The following is an 18087-nucleotide window of genomic DNA, read 5'->3' as shown; positions in this document are numbered from 1 at the left end:
AAGATGAACCCAAGAATCACAGCGTAACAACGCGTCTCAGCAGTGCATCGCTCTCCCGTCCCTCTCGCCATTTCATCTGTTTTTAGCTCAGACATCACTTTTTTCTGCAGGTCTCGCCCCCCGAAGCAGCACAACCCCTGCTCTGGGCTGACCTTCAACCACCCCCTGGAAACCCACCGTCTGCAATCCAGACCAGTGTATTTACTACACCCATGGCTTTTACAGCCTCTGCCAGCTGCAGTGTGATTAAAACCCAGAGGAGGAAGCCCAGTGACACCCAGCATCAGGGCTACGATTCTATGAGAGCATGCGGGATGGAGACCAGCAGCACAGCACACCACTTGCATGCATGGGAGTGACCGGCTGGGGACCAGTGCTCCCAGCCTGCAGCACACTGCTACCAGCTACACCAGGCCAAACAAAAGCCACCACTGTACTCAGAGATGATTGGATTTTGTTAAATTGATAGGACAAGTCCATCCTACAACAGCAGTGACTACAGCAATTAGCGATCGACTATGCTTCTTGGCATGCAAATTAAGCAGCACCCCTGGACAGTTGTGCCCCAGTGGCAATTACTGACCAGCTTCGGCTCCTTGGCAGAGAACACAGGCGGCTGAAGCAGCACATGCTGTCTCTAGCTGATGGTTTCACTACTGCTGTTGAAAAGCCACCTAAAAGTAAAGCAGACTGCAACAAAACAAAACACTAATAGATTCACATGTCAATACAGTAATCCCTTAAAATATAAGGTAAGTTAAATTCCATACAAATCAAACTTCCAAAAATATTTTGCAAACTCTGGCATATGGCTATGATACAGTATGTACAAATAAAATATCGGAATGGTTACATTTTATTGCTAGGTTTTTTTATTTGGTTAAGGAATTATACAGTAGTGTATAAAAGGGTGTGGGAAGCAGCAAGAAGCAAGTGGCTTCTTGTCCTCTCAAAAGCCAAGGTTGGTTGGTTTTGTTTTGTTTTTTAAATACTGTGTTTTCAAATGTCACACCAAAAGCATTTCCGTATTGGGTCACATCTGCATTACCCAAACAGGATAGAAGAGCAACAGTGAAAGTAGCCTAGGCAATGGTAACAGGGTTCCATTTAGTACATTCCATCACCGATTCATACTTCCAGAATACAATTACTCATAAAACATCCAGTCTAAAGTTTTGCAAAAGTCAACAATTATGAACAGACTTCCACATAAACTGATGTTTCAGCAAAGTGGGCGACTTCAGTTCACTAATCATGCAAAAAACTCTCAACAAAATCAGTGATATTTGTGAGCAAAATAATCCAGCTTGGTCCTGATCTAGCCTTCAAGAGAATCCCTTCTGCAGAATCATTTGCTAGGTTCCAGAAGGTTAAAACACACTCTGTGTTTAGATCCATAGAATAAACAAGCCCTTAAGTTCCTCTATAGTAAGGAAACCTCATTTACAAAGCATGTGTTGGTAGAGAAAACCAACGTGATTGCACACTCCTATCCTGCTTTTTGCATCCTTCTGTTGGTGAAAACACAAAAAGTAAAAGTACCAAGAAGTGATCTCATTCACATTAATCAGGAAACAGCTCACAAGTCTGCTCTCTGGGCCTTCCCCACCCACTCACACTCCTACTGACCAGGAGCTTTACTTGGGACACTTCAAAGTGACCCAAACAACAGTGGATGGAAGAAACTGGCAGTATCAGCAACCCTGTTCACAAGATCTCCAGTGACCAGTCAGCAAGAACACCAGCATGCTGCCGACTGTAGCCAAGGCATGAACTATTCAGGGGCTACTCAGCAGGCTGCATTGTAGGCTTTTACCTCTTAAGCATTCTGTTAAAGTTACTCAATACTTTATGTTTTTTAAAAAACAGATAGACTCGTCTCACAAAATGTAATCTGGACGCAATACAGCAAAGCTAAAACAATGCTGAAGTGAAAACCCAAGCACTTGGTAGGTAATTGCTCCTGTAGGCTCCTGATATAAAAACACTTTCAACTCTTCCCTCTGAAAATAAATCCTGCTACAGATGGGCATGATTTACCACTCCTGCTTTCCTCTGACTGAGTCCAAACTCATTCATGGATAGACTTGGTCAAAATTAGAAATTTAGCTCAAGTTCTAACCACCCCTTTTTGGCTCAGTCTCATTATGAATGGTTTACTACCAACACAGCCCCTGACACAACTTCCCCTTAAATATGCATAATTTATTCTATCTCAAATATTTACAAGCAGAAGCAGCCCATCTTTACAAGACAGATTTCCTTCTGCTCTACATAAAGTGCAGCTCTCTAATTTAAGGCAAATTTCAGTGAAATACAAAACCATAGGTTTATTTTATTATGTACACATTTTAAATTAAAAACAAGAACTCCTCTGAGAAGGAAAGAATGAGAGGAAAATGTTTCAAAGTTTGGGAATTTTCTGGACTTTAACACAGTCCCAGTATTATGTCCTGTCGACACATAATTTGTAAATTTTTTTTTCAATAAATGCAAATGAAAAAAGAGGTGGCAATGTGTACAGTAATTTAGCTCCAAAGATCAGTAAAACACTGGGAAAAGTGCAGACACAGTTTTTCATGTCCTGTAGTTTCCTTTAGCTACAGTAGCATCCATCAATATCTCATTTCTAAATATATATTCTATACACCTAAAGCTAATCTCAGTTCTTGTAATGAGTATTTCTCATCTCCATCTGTGTCAAATTTCTTAAAGCTCTGTGACTCTTGGGCTGTAAAGCCAAACAGCTTTTGAAGATCTTCATATGATAATAGTTTTCCATCTTCAGTTGCTTTTTCAAACAAATTCTGAAGATCTGCAAAAAGAACAAGGATTGAAAAGTAGCTCTTTTAAGCACACAGAAACATCTTATAAGCTGCTCTTCCAGTTTTGCTGCACTATGCCTTACTACCTACTAATTAAATAAAGCATCCCCAAGTTTGCCTTCTTTGTTGTTGCAAGCTGTCAGTAACAGCTTAGTAAAAAAAAGCACAAACATTTCTGGACTAAATTACATTAGATCTGAAAAAAGTAATCCCTATTTCTGGACACAACTAATAGCCCATTCTGCAACCACTAACTGCATACAGATGCAGTTATCCTCCACAAAGGCAAGCTCTGAAAGACCGTTGCTATACCAACAGGACAGAGGATGTAAAGGGAAAAGTGTCTATTCACTTCCTGATGCAAAGCATTGCCCTTTCAGTAGCTGAAGAGACTGAACAGCAAGACCCAGAAACCATTCATTTGACCAGGCAATGTTCTCTTAAAAAAAATAAAGAATAAAAACCCCAAACATACGCACTCACACCTACTTCATTTTCCTTCAGCACTCTAATTCTGCCCTTGACTTCTCTCCCACTCTCTGGGGCTCTTGGTATAATACTTCAGTACTCAAAACAATTATAATTCACTTATAATCCACAATCGTGTTTAAACTCCAGGGTTTTTTGTTTTGTTTTCAATGTTATTCTTTGCTTTTTGTTTGTTTTTATTACCTTTTTAAAAAAAAAAAAAGTCTGTAGTTCTCAAGCTTTTAAAATTGACCTCACTTCCCCCAGAATGCCCAGACACACTACCATAATTCCAGTTATACTGATCGTCTCCTGAACGTTTACATGAAATACTCAGAAAAAGAAGAGGTCAGCCTAGAAAGGACATACCTTCGATGCTGTTAATTCCTGGTAAGGACAGATGTCTTAGCTGTCTGTTATCCTCTGTGTTGTCGTCAGCTGACCTTGAAGCCAGCCTTGAAAGGTCTGTGGGCTTTGCTGTAGTACTTAGACTACTTTCAACTGTTACAAAACAATTTCTATTAGTCTTACTAATTCCACAGAATTATACTTAGCAGAAACAAACAAAAAAAAAAACCTGGTAATTTTCTTTTTTTTTTTTAACCACAAATGCTGTATGGGATAAGCATGCTGCAAAATCATTTCAGAATAGAGTAGTGTTGTCCTCTTTTACCAATTAACTAGAAGTACAGAAGGAAGGAAACTTTTTTCATTTGGACAGTGATACAGCTTTACTCTTTCAAGGCGTACTAGGAGATGTGTTATTTGGAATCCCCATACAAAGAATGACTCGGAAGTGCTTTCTACTTCCCAGTCCGAAAGTGCTGAGCAAACTTTATTAAGCACATTACATCTGCCCACCTGGGTTTTCACCATGTCAATGCAGGTATCTATCTTCCCCAACAGCAAGGTCTAAGCTTCTAAGTCACTGCTTAGCAAATTAACAACAAGCACAGTTCTATTGTAATGAAGTATTTAAAATCTTATCTTCAGCACTACCTGAATATATACAGCAAAAGTGCAGAGCTGAGGCAAGTCAGCAGAGACGCAGACCTTTCCTCTATGTTACACTTTAATTTTGAAAAAGCAAAAATAGATGTTGCTGGTTATGAATTTCTACAGGTTAATGACTGTGTGCCTTTAAATAGAAGCTATTGATTCATGTGAACCCTGCTATAAATGGAAAGCACATTCAACCTTTCATAGTAATACACAGTTTTCTATTTTAGAGCCACCAGTTTTCTACCACTGTAACTGAAATGACCTTCACCAAAAATCTTACAGAACAGTCTAAATTATCCACCTACATTAGTTATCCACCTTCATTAGTTATTCTTTTAGTTACACAGAGAACCTGCAGGTTTATGGATTACTATTATACGACATTCTTACCATTCTTTGACATCTCAATGGGTCTGTCATTTTCTGGTTTGCCTGTGAGAGCACTGATCAGCTGAAGCTTCTCTCTTAGTTTTGATACCTGAGAATCTCTGGTTCCTGTTTCCTGCATTTGTAGGAAAAAAAAAAGATTCTTAAAAAGCACTCCTTCAGTAGATGGAAAAGATCCAGAAGAGAATTTAAAATAAGTAAGTACTTTTGAGTGACTTGGAGGTCTCCAGGCTGATCAAGTTTAAAATCATAAACAAGATTTAAAAAATGAAAAAAACAACAACCCCAAAACACAAAAACAACCACACATCTATGAAGAGATGTAAGGAATAAATTCACATAGTCTGTAAGAAAAATAGAATCAGCACCTCAACCTGAAAAGTAAGGAAGTACTTTGCAAACACTGCTTTCAAAAGAATCCGACATTCAATTTACATGTATTTTATATAAATAAGCAAGACTGAAAAATCATAATATAAAAGCAGTCAGCCATACTTGGTGTGAACATTTATACATTAACTGAGTTGCAGAATTGTTTCAAATGTTTGCCTGAAGTTCTGACTACTTTAGTGGTGGAGTCACTATATCTCCGTCAAAGTAAAACCACCACATTTATTAATCTGCAGCTCCTTTGCTGTTTTTATGAGTAGGTTCCAGATGACAGGCTGAGTTCCTACCAATCCAAGCCTAGAACTGACAGTTTAGCTCACCTGCCTTCTTTCCAGAAGACAGAAAGTAACCTCAGCAGCACCACCTCTTATCCCCAACCAACCATTTGTCCATTTAGCTAGTCTATTAAACTCGCTCACAGCCAGGCATCAGACCACTACTGAGAGGCAGCTTTCATCAATTCCTAGAATTCACTAGTGCAATTCACTAGTTTCTCTAAGTCAATCCAAAAAAGTTTTTAAACCTGGAAAAATGCCATAACCCACCTGGCAGTGCAAATCCACAATAGTTGAGTTAGCTTACTGAGTACATGGCAATGGGTACCCAAATGAGCTGGCTGCCAGAGTCCCCTGTTCCACTGGGCCATAGTCTGAACCTCCCAAGATTCTCTCAGCTGCATGGAAGGCTATCACAGCACCTCTGCTATGTTATCCCATATGCCGTGAGAATGGCAAGACTTTAAGTTATTACAAGTTTTCTTCCATCCTAATTGGCTTCCTGTCCCCAAAACAGGGTGGATAAGCTGTCCCTCTACTCTGGACTTGTAAAAGAAACTTAGATTAGGCTGCTTGCAGATCTTTCCCCAATTAACTCTCATTTAAAACATGATTATAAAGACAATAACATGCTCTACTAATCCAGTGTAGTTTGTGCTTTTTTACTTTACCTTCACTTCTTTATTTGAATGAGTTTCATTATCTAGTTGATCTTCATTTTCCACTTTTAGAGAGGTAGTTACATCATTCCCCTACAGGAAAAATGGAGGAAAGCAGAGTTTATTCTTGTGCTTACTATTTTCTACAGTAGAGTTTCCTTCTTTCAAACTTGGTAGGCATGAAGCAGGAAAAATAACAGCACAAATACATGCTAGAAAAAAACATGAAGACAGAGGGTTATGTAACTTTCACAGCAACATCAGCATGTTCCTTATTGCTAAACATACACAAGATGTTCTCAGAGATTGGCCCCGGTATGGCATACAGAAAGCACTGGAAGATTTATGAACATCTTTAGTATTAATTTTTTTATATATTTTTTTCTAGCATTTAAGCACCACTGAACAATACAGAGGCCTACTTAGCTCCTCAGTGGCCTGAACAGACCCATACCAAAGTACCTTCCTAAAATATAGTTAAAGAGGTTTGTGAATCCCATCAACATCACTGTGTTGTGGACATTTTTCTGTAGATTCTGCAGGGAAGAAATGCTTAGTTCAGAGAGACTTAACATTGGTTATCTGTTCAGAAATATGGAACAAGTGATAGCTTTTTAAAATGAAATCCGAAGTGCCTCAAGTTTCATTCTGACATTTTCTTAAGTTTGAAAAGCTATACCTGTAGTGTACAGAAAGTATTGGAACTACGAGCCTGAGTAGACACCCTTAGTCATCAAATACTTACCACGCTGGCAGACAAGTTCTCTATTTTATCCAGATTATTCACAGCAAGGGGAGAGTTTTCTAACAGCATAACCCTCTGGCTCAGGTTACCAATGGCTGAATCCACATTTAGAAGCTTGATGTCATTCAACTTCTGGTACACCACTACAGTATTATTTAGCTCTTCCAAAGCTGCATGCAGTGACTGGCTTTCCTGAAATACAAAACCAGCACACGTCAGTTTACTCAGCCTCTGCATCACTCTTACTATTAACAACATGGTGACTGACCTAGTTTAACTGCACAAACTTTAGACTGGCTCTGCACCAACACAGCAGAAAACATCCAACTGGAAGCTTCCAGAAAGTTATTCCAGCTTTCAAAGTTTAAAACTGAGATTCTTCCTCGGGGCTAGCCTCTTTGTCGCTAATGAAATGATTTTAGCTGTGCCAGCAAACACACAAAGCCTATTCATCTAATTTTCCAGGGCAAGCTTAGTAACCACACCAACTCTTTTTCCCAAGAAAGCATGTACTAGGCATATTTATATACAAGACTTATTTCTCAGGAAGATATCAGCCATATTAAATGTATATAAATTGTATTCCAACTCATTCAGCTAAACACCCACACATTATCCTTTTTTTGTTGTTGCATTCCACACCTCATTATATTGAGGGTGACTCAATTCGTGCCACTCCCAAATTTGCTTAGACTGGCAAGTACCTGCCTTAAAATCCATTTGATAAAAAGCCTTTACTTCATTTCCATTTACATAAGCAAAGTACACCTATAATTAGTTTGATATTCATTTCAGTCTTTTTACTCCTCACCCAGTTAGAACACAAAAAAATTACTCCCAGAGTAGGATACTTTTCTGTTTGCACATACACAGGAACAAACTACGAATTATCTTGTATTTCATTTTGAAGTGTGCTATCTGTATTGTCTTGACAAAAAACACAGTTTTTTTGTAAACTACAGTACTGCAAAACACGCAGAAAAGTTAAGTATCAGTGATACTTGTACCAATATTCCTTACATAATGGAGAAAAATACCTGTTTGCAATTTTCTGTCTGATTTCTCTCAGTCCTTGGCACAACAGTGGAGGGAAGTGAAGGTATCTGTTTTAATTCCTTCTAAGGAAAGAAGCAGAAAATTACATTACCAAATGACTGTAAAAAAAATACTAAGCTTTTAATAATTGGCAGGCTGTAGCTAAGGATGTTTTGCTACAATTTTAGTCACTCATGTCTGTTGTGCATGCAGTATTTTAACTAGGCTGATATACACACTGCCATATCTGCAATGGTTTCATAGTACCCACTGACTGAATCTAGTTTTATAATGTGTCTAATTTAGATCTCATCTGCAAGTTTTCTTATTAAAGTAATGCTGGATTGCAGTTTAGCTGAAAAACTTTAATTATTGCCTCAATTTGTTAATCCCAAACAAGAGGTTAGTATAAATACAGTGAGTACTTTCTGGTAAAGATAGTAATTTCATCCTTATATGCATCCTTAATTCAACCAAAAAACTGTATCTCAACAGTTGGTGCTTCCACCACCCTCAATTCCTAAAACAGTGCAGAGAGTTACCACAAGCAGTAACCTGCATTACACAAAAGCAGAGATTACCAAGGCTCCACATCTGTGTAGCAGGAAGCAAAAATCCCCAGGCTAGGAAGTATAGAAGCAACCAACAATGACAGCTACAGAAAAAAGACATACTTGATACCACATAGGAGATGTCACACAGGGATTACGAGATTAGCAGTCTATTAATGTACCAACCAGCACCTACTGAAACTTCTGAAGTATTTTGAAGGCGTAAGGCAAGACTCCACACAGTTCTTAAACTTGCTTCATATTACGCAGGTAACGGTTAAAACACAGTTAAATCAGTTTGTTTTCTTACCACATCATTCTGGAGTATTTCTATGGATTTCTTGTATTCTTCAATAGCTGTCTGTATATTTTCAACATCATGAGAAACACTGGTAAGAGTGCTACCTATGTTCGCTACAGTCTGGAAGAAAAGAAATAGACAAAAATCTCAACCCTCCTCAACTGGACTGTTCCAAAGTTTCAATCTGCTAAATACAACGTTTTGCTCCTGGAACTGCAGGAAGACCACCACAAAAATATGCATGTGAGTTTGGAATATTCAGAAATTCCTTCACAGACAAAACTGCAAATTTACCCATCACATCACCAGGCCACTAGATGAACACACGCTCTACACCATGACAGCTTTAACTAGATAACCCAAATTATGGGTTTGCTACTGTCACTCCCAGAACAATAAAAATGTTCTGGCATTAATTTACTAAAAAAAAAATAAATAAAAAATAAAAAAATAAAAATCCTGTGATGAAGACATCTTATCTCCTCTCTACATGGAGTAATCACATTGAACACAAGGATGCTGACATAATTCACTCGCCCTGCCTTCATTGTCTTGCGGTGCTACCCATCAGACATCACACGTTGCAAAACTAGTTTGCCGAAGGGCACCTATGAGATTTTTAAGCCAGTATTAGAGTTTTTTAAATTAAATAATAGCTCTGAAGCATCAGGAAAGCTCCCATGACTTCTGCAGGTACAGTGTGTTGTGTCAGTGGCCTTTGCTCCTGTCCCATCCTTCCCTTGCCTTCACCTACGTGAACTCTTCCTATCCCCTGCCCTAACTTCAGAAAGTAGCTATTCTGCAAAGCTGCACTGGTGTTTTAGCAGTTGCCAGAACAGCACCTATCAGAGTCAGGTTGTCAGCTGGGACATCCACAAACACTGGTGGAAATTACAGTAACGGGACAGAGCATGCCCCTATGCTTCTCATTCCACTTTCAATACTTTCTTCAATCATTCAAACAAGTAGAACCCATCTAAAAATCCCCTTTTCCTAAGACCCTGTTATGCTCATAAGCTCTTAAGGCACTGAAGTGACCCTCTAGCTTCCCAGACTATATTTAAACAATATCCACACAAATCTTCCACCAGCTCTTCATCTTGCAAGTCTGAACACAGGTTCAGCAAGCAATCTGTCTGCCCTGGAGGACCTCAGGACATCTTTAGCACCTTTCACCATTCTGAACAAAAGCCCCTGTCCAAGAGGAACTCTGTCAGTAATCCTTCAGGACTTTTAACACCAGCAGGCAGCTCCCCTTTTCAGGAACAGTACCCTAGAGGGGAAAAAAAGGCTTAAGAAAACCAAAATGCTCCCTTAAGAACAGCAGCCTTTTCTTCCAAGAAAGGCAGGTAATTCCAAGAACAGGTGGATGCAATGGACAGTCGAGCAGGACATTTTTCACTAAGGCTATCAAAAGCCAGGCTAGCAACCTACAGCCACTGAAGTTCTCCTGTGTGACAGGAGGTAGTTCAGCATGCACAGAGGTCAAAAAGAAGCCCAAGTCTTGAAACCTATCGCTTTTCATTAACATGACACTTACAAGCCATTAAAACTACTGAATTCACACCTCCAAATAGTTTTTCTACACTCAGCACTTCGCAATATACCTCCTGGAAGGATTCCAGCTCTGGTTTTATTATCTCAGCCTTACAAAACATAAATGTGAGCAGCAGAAACAGATGTCACATTTAACATCTTACTTAGACTCAACAGTAGAGACTGGAAAGAACTCAAAAGTTTCCAAGATCTTTGCTTTTCACAAAGTGTGACCAAGAATGGACTTATTTTAACATGAAAAAGCCTCACTGTTCAGCAGATCACTGCAAGCTGAAACCTGTTGGCCCTAACACTTTGTCCTGACAGTACTGAAGGCAGCAAGATGACCACAAGGTTTTTCTGTATTATATAAATAAAGTAGGTGCAGGTTCCAGACTCTAGGTACTGCCTTAAGACTTCCTTCTGATAGGACACAGTGAAAATCCAGCACACTCAGAACAGAAAACTAGCAGCTTTGGAAATAGCTTTGTACTCCTCCCAGAAAAAGAAATCCTAGCAGCCAGATCAGCCAAACCACACTAATTCCTTTGCATATGACTAGCTTGTTGATTACACATTAATTCTGTAGGGATAGGAAATTAAGTGGAAACCCACAAAAGCCACAAAGATGACTGGACTGACATTAGGTGTTAACCCAATATAAATGTTTATTGCTAAATAAACAGAACTGCCATGGATGAGCCAGGGAAGTTTCAACAAGCCATTCTTTGCATCAAAATAGACAGGACAGTTCTTTGGGAAAGAATGGTCAGCCAAGACACGTGGTAATACACTGTATTAACAGAAGTCACCTTAGCAAGTAAGCCTGTGTCACCTCAGAGAGCCCATCTTTCAAGGGATTGTCAGAAGACCATCAAAGTATAATTCATGTTTTGTTGTCCATGTACTGAACACCAAGAAAGCTCCCACACAGTAATGTTCCATGCCCACTGCTTCCAAATTAGACCCCACGTGCCTCAAATTCAGAGCCAGATGTAGAACTATATACTGCTTAAGATTCAAAAGTTTTCCAGAAAGCAATCCATTTTCTTTTACAATTAAAAAAGCTAAACAAACCACTTATTTGCAAGCAGAGTTGTAAATCTGCAGACAAACTTTGTGCAAGTGTCTTAAATTTTATTAAGATTAGCAACCTGAAGGAAAGCAAGCAGAAAGATCAGCTCCAAGGTAAAGAAGTGGTAACATAATACAACCAGAAACAAATGCATCTCCAGAAAGGGACAACCAAGACCTTCAAATTTTTTATGTTCTACGTGTTTATCGTAGGACCATACAATACCAAGAATATGAAGTCAAATTTAAAAACAAGATGGAGAAGCAAACACTCCTCACATGCAATTCAGGTAAATCCTTTTGTTGCTGCTGTCCCCAAGAGCCCAGCTGCAGCTCAGCGACACAGGTCGCGTTTAGCAATAGCCACATTTACAGTACTTGCCTTCTGCAGTTTCTCTACTGTCAGAGGAAGAGAAATCAAATCAGAAGCAGACTTTATGTTGGTTTTGAGACGATTTACTGTTGAGGTCAATAGTGATATCTAAAAACAAAGAGGAATATTTAAAATTAGTCAGCGTATTCCTGATTCTGACCTTCCCCAACATTAACAACTTAATTTGTATAACGAAAACACAAGGCAAACCAAAAATATATACATGTGCACACACAACACACCCCTGGCTTGAGGTGGTAAGTCCAGCCTAGGCTACATTAAAAATATTCTGCCTCTTGCAACACAGGCAAGATTTTTCTTTTTTTCCAACTGAATGAAAGCCCTTCTTTTCAATAACGAACCCTCTGCCCACTCTACATTAATCCCTTAGAGAAAGAGGCTGTTGCCCAAGAAAGATTTTAAAAATTGTGCAAGAAGCCTTTACATGGAAGGAACAATCACCTGTTTCTGTATTTAGCAATCAAACCTGCCTGGCAAAACTCAGAAAAGTCATGGAACCTCCCTAGCTGAGTGACAGGCAAAGAAGTTGCACTTAACACTCAAACCTTCTGCTACAGAAATGGCACAGTGACAATCTCAATTACTATCAACTCTTTGACCCAGAATACAAATTACTCAATGGGTCTTCAGGATTATTTATTCATTCTAATTGAAAAGCTGTCAAATAAACTAAAAACAACAACATGCTGGTGATTAACTTCTAACACTATCACTTTAAGATCAATTGGTAGCCATCAGTAGTAAAAGCCAAAGTAAAATAATTTCTTCTCACATTTGACATCACAAAAGTAGAGCAGATAAATCCCACTTTCTTCTGGTTAAACAAAAAAAAAAAGTTTCACAAGCTGAGGAGATGGGCAAGATCCTAATTTTCCATTAGGCCAAGCTGATCAGCTGGTGTGCTGTGTCCCTGGTTCCACAGCTGTGAATATTGGCTGAAATAATTCCCAGTAGTGCATCTTAACAATTTATGGGGAAAAAAAAACACCAAACAAAACAAATAAAAAAAAGAACCAACCAACCAAAACAAAACACACCAGTAACTAAATTTTGATCCCCAGAAGAGCTGGTTCAGACTGTAACCAGACCTTGAAGTAACCTGAGGGCCTGCAAGAACCTTGTGCAAGTATCTTTAATGTTCAGGTGCAGATGATGGTGTTCTAAAAGTCCAATAAAGCACCTAAATATCTGTGGATAACACGTACTGTCAGATGCCAAAGAAAGCAAGTCAAATTTTCAGATATATTTATGTCCCCCATTAAGCACTTAACCACTGCACAGGACTTAAGAAAACCCAATCTGAGCAGGCACCTCAATACTCTTAAAAATTAAATCCAAAGCACCAGTGTCAGGGAGGGTTCCCCACACATCTCTTGATACCACTAACTATGAGCAGCTCTGAACTTTTACCCTCAGAACCAAGAATTTCAGTAAGAGCCTTGCTGGATGCTTTGTTTTGAAGCATGAACTAATACATTAGCTGAGGAAACAGCTTTCTGTTAAGTGGCTTAGTTCTAACCACATAAACAGAGCTAAGATTTACATCCGCTCAGATTCCAAGTGAGTATTAGCAGATTTTATATTCACAAGACACCAGCACTTCATTTGTAGCAACATGAACTTGCATGGATTCAGGTAACTTCTTTCCATGCTCATGAAGTCTTTACAGTCACTCTCAGAAATCTGAAATGTCAAATGTCTCATCATAAACATCACAACTGTTTGGCAGGAAAATTAAGAACTGCACAATTCTCATGTTCTTTTAAATTCTGCCTGAAGTCTTCCCACCTGTTGCATAATTTCTCCTCTTTGCGATCAGTCTCCAGTCCAACTGGATGCTCAACCTTCCTTCACTTGTTTAATAATGAGACATATTCCATTTTAACTTTAAAAATAAAAGTCTAAGCACTTGGTCACAGAAGTCCTTAGAGAAAAGCTCAGCACTGCACTTGAAATTAATTTCTGTAAAAATAAATTCGAATGGATTTTTTAATTATTTTTCAAAACCAAGCACTGATCTCTCTCACCTGTTTATTGATCTCGGTGATATTTATCCAAATTTTACTTAGTCCCAGTTCTCCAGTCTCAATTTGTTCTAGTTGCTTTTGCTTCTGCAGCAAATCTTCATTCAGTTTAGGAATTTCTTGGAATGATGTCTTTTGATTAGATTCCACTAAAAAAAAAAAAAATGAAGAAATAATTACATTTGTTTAAAAAAAAAACAACAAAAGAAAAAAGTCCAGATAAACAATGTTGAAAGGCAGAAGACAAATTACAAAGAGTAGTATCTACAGTGGTGAAAGTCAGCAATAACAGTTTCTACATATGGGTTTATTACCAATTCAGAATTAAGTGTTCAGAATGACAGCTCTTTTTTTGTTTGTTTTAAGAGTACTAACATCTGCATAGAAAACCCGGAGAGACTGTACTAAATTTAACACTTTGCAATAGTACTGTCATTCCAGCGAGCCTCAGCAGGTCTTTACTGCTGTTATGTTGCATTACATTGAAAGAGGAACATGAAATAGTAATGAGACTGTGAATAAGAACTGCCAACAGTACCAGGGCGAAGGAGGTACGTGAAATAAACCTCTGTGCCCTTTTCAAGCCTGCAAAGGGGCTGCTGACCATGAAGTGAATTCCAAAGAGATTAACATGATTACAGTTGTTCTGTGTGACAGCAAGACAATTGAAAAAATGTATAAGCTCACACACTAATGTCTGTTGGTAAACAAATTAGTAAACAAGGTCCTTGGAAATAAAGTCAGTTATTACTGCAATTAATACCACAGGAAGGGGGAAACACGCAGCTCAAACCAATTCAAGTGAGCCTCAGAAATGCAGCTCTTCTAGGTCTGCAGTGACTAAGCTGTTTAGCTCCAAGCGCTATTAGGCAATTCTAAATCCCTAGGTCTGGCAAACAAATAAGGAAAGGTTTTGAGATGGAGATGACAGTTCTCCCAAACCTGCACCTCCACCCTGTAACACAGCACTGGAATGCACCACGACAAACCGCCATCGTTCAGACCAGACTGCCAAGAGCAGTGTGACCCATGTGGCACGTAGCTGGCAGCTCCCAGAACAAATTTCCACACATGACCCATCCAGCCAAAAGAGGAAGCCTCCAGGAGTGCTTCATGCCCATGGACTGGATGCCCAAACACACACAACTGTAAAGCTGTGCATCTTCAAAACCCCACTTCACTTTTCTTGAAGCAAGTCCTGAAAGTAATTTCTAGGTACAGAGTGATCTGCATTGATCGCTCAAGATCCAAACAGCACTTTCGGTTAAGTACGATCTTGGAAGGTGTATTTTAGCCAAAACAGATTGAGAGTTAATTATGCACTTGACACAAGCAGTTCACACTGAATCTGATGTTTCAGAGGCTCTTGTAGACAATTTATTTTCTGTTTTGCTACTCTCACTGTGCACAGCGAGACTCCACTTACTTTGCAGTGCTAGGAAGGTTAAGTACTATCTGCATTCCTAGCATCATTACTAACAACTGAAAAGAAACACCACGATGACTTCTCCCTGTCCCAAACATACTAGATGCAAAGATGTCTTATTCTTAAAAAGCACTCACAGCATCCTCAGTTTGTTCAAAGGATGGGAGAATATTAACAAATACCACCACGGGAATCTGCTGTTATGGGGAAAAAGTCTGGATGAAGACTCAGAGGAAGAAGGTTCTTTCTCCAAACTTGCACTGATCCCCTGCCTTTGTTTCTCCATCCACCCACCCATCTCACCAAAGCACAATGTTACGTTTTGGAACCAGGTTATTCTTCTCGTCTGCTTTTTTTGTAGTTGTTTTTAATGCTGTGCCTCATTATAAGGCTTCTATCCAGCTTCTAGGTGTACTATTACAGTGGCAAGGAAATCTGAGACTACTTTATCAGTAGACCAACTATTAAAGGCAGAGCTTTTCTATCAGAGCTATTAAGGAGAAAATAAGCACATCTGTAAATGCCAGACAGCTTGGAGACAACAACTGCTTTAACAAAGAGGGTCTGTGTAGAACAGGAATGATGAAACTTAACTACACCAAAGCCAAGTGCTGTCATCACACAAAACTTGTGTGTTGGCAGTACAAACTTAAAGCAGACCAAGTCCATGGAGAGTGGCTTTCAGCTTACCCAGAACACAGAAACAGCCGCTGCAGAGCCATTCCGTACACTCACAGCCACAAAGCAGCGCCTGCACCTCCAGGTTTCCTCCGTATCTGGTGGACACCAGTTACAGCTAACTTTCAAAGCTCAGGATGGGTTAATACAAAAGCACAAATATCAGCAACTCTCAGCCAGCCAGCAGGTTCCACCTCAGCAGACAACTCCCCACCTCACAGCAGAGTTCCACACCCAAGCAGGAATCCCTAAACACCAACGGCAAAGAATTTCTGCACGTATTTCCTTAACGCCTCTTTTACCACAAGCAAGTCAAGCCCTCTGCTTACCTCCAACCCTAGCAGCCTCCTAACTTCTGAATTGATTTTACCAGCCTTATTTTTAAATTCACCTCCATGTGAAGGGGCACAAAAATGCTAAAATGAAGATCAACGCTATAGGACAAAACCCACAGTCAACAGCAGGGCTCCTCAGGCAAAATGGAACTAGCTAGCTTTCCTGAGGCAGCTACAGACTGCCTGAGTGCTTAAGCTTCACTCTCTTCTGCTCCATTCACAGAGCTCCTCAGCTTATCACTGCCTTTTTCAATAGACAGGATTTTAAACACTACTAAAATAAGGCACCAAAATATACCTGGTGTCCAGAGGTGAGGTAGGGAGAATCAAGAGCGTAGGTTACATGCAAATCTCACCATCTGTTATACTTCAGCACTACAGAAGTTATAATACTGAAATCTTACATGGACAGGAAAAACCCGAGACCTACAAGCAAAATGCTTCTTGGTAACTCCATACTTCAAAGTATTAAACATGATGTGACTCCACACGATATGCCACGCTACATAAATGAACAAGAACAGGTCAATGCAGGCAAGATGAACATTTAGAGGATACAAAGAAAAAACATAACACCAAAACAACATTCAAATTGCAGTAACACCAGAGCAAGTATTACAGGTTTTTTAAAAAAACTCAAGACAAGAACATTGTTTCCCCCCCACCCTTTTTTTTTTTAAAGGGATGTGTGAAAATCCCCTAGACTGCTTTTACGAGGCTGAGCTGAACTTTTTATTTTTAAATAGGGGCTTCCTTTGAAAAAGAGCACTCCCAAGACCAAAGTCAGGAATTTTAGAAATGTATGTACAGGCTCACATAGTCCAACACCCCTGCTCCTCAGAAGATACACAGCAAACAAGAATATGCAACATTTGCCTTAGATTCACCCAGCCTCTAAGTGTTTTTGGCTCAGAGGACTCCTCAACTGAGTGGCAGTTTGTCCACTCAGTACCTTCAGACTTTGCATAAGCAGGTAGGCAACTAAAGCTCTTCATATTGCCCAAAGCAAACGTGAAATAGTGTAGTTACATTTATACTTACTAGTTCGAAACTTCTCTTTTATTGCATCCAGATCCTCCTTGAGAGCCACCTGCATCCAGACTAAGCCCACACAGGCTACCACACAAGCGGCAAGAATGACAAACGCACACAGCGGGTAACAGAATTTGCAGCATCGCAGATAATCTCCCCTGGGTAAAACAAAAACAACAGCTCGTGAATATTCAAGAGTACCTAGAAATGTTTTATTTTAAATGCTGATCTATCAAAGTAATGGACAGTGCTAGAAAAGCATGCATGTTTTGGCTGACAAGAGCTAACAAAGAGCTTTTCCAAGAATAAATAAGGCTATACAGTGAGATCAGGGCTATTCCTTTCTGCTCAGTTTATCCTCAGGAGGCACATTGAGCATATTTAAGAGCAGCTGCCAGGTTTCTCTTACTAAAATTTCCTCCTGTGCTCACATAAACTTAATTTAGGAACACCTGTTTGATAGCTTGGAAAGCAGGCTTCAAGGAAGGGTGTTACCATAATGGCATGACAAGTACTTCTACATTATCCTAACCTGCAAAAGCTTAAGTTTTTCTCCGACGTGCCTACCTTTACTTATTATTAGAGGCTCATTAATAACACTGTTACTTAACTGAAAAGTTTATCTATTGGTAAAAGCACGTCGTGTCCGTGACCAAACAGGCACTGGGTCAGCTCGCAGATACAGCGCTGTGCCACGCTGAGCACACGGGGGTAACTGTGCTCAGCACCTCAAGCAGCTGACCCCGAGCTGCTCCACGGACTTCGGCTGCGCTGTGCAGAAAAAGCAGGAAGAAAAAACCCAGAGGACGGTTCAGATCTATTTCCACCCCCAGCGAGGAGACCTGTTGGCCCAGACACAGTCGCTGCAGCTCCAGGTCCTTCCTGGCAGTCCCCAGCGCCCCCGCAAGCCCCCCAGTGCCGAGCTGACCCGCGGAGGGCAACGCAGCCGC

At 39.8% G+C, this 18087-nt stretch overlaps 1 protein-coding gene across 1 annotated transcript; it reads right to left on the bottom strand.

Moving 5' to 3' along the window:
• Positions 1 to 1925: 1925 nt before the first annotated feature.
• Positions 1926 to 17295, bottom strand: EFCAB14 (EF-hand calcium binding domain 14; the record flags this gene model as incomplete). The annotated part of the gene is made up of 10 exons (XM_029086063.1): positions 1926 to 2815; positions 3663 to 3794; positions 4686 to 4797; positions 6019 to 6099; positions 6752 to 6943; positions 7789 to 7869; positions 8648 to 8758; positions 11631 to 11729; positions 13670 to 13815; positions 17147 to 17295. Coding segments are annotated over 10 exons (1276 nt in total), but the record flags the coding sequence as incomplete, so codon positions are not given.
• Between the last annotated feature and the right edge of the window lie 792 nt (positions 17296 to 18087).

Source organism: Antrostomus carolinensis, unplaced genomic scaffold, assembly GCF_000700745.2.
Source record: "Antrostomus carolinensis isolate BGI_N321 unplaced genomic scaffold, ASM70074v2 Scaffold52767, whole genome shotgun sequence".
In the NCBI taxonomy this organism is placed as follows: Eukaryota; Metazoa; Chordata; class Aves; order Caprimulgiformes; family Caprimulgidae; genus Antrostomus; species Antrostomus carolinensis.
This window is presented reverse-complemented; position numbering and strand designations above follow the sequence as displayed.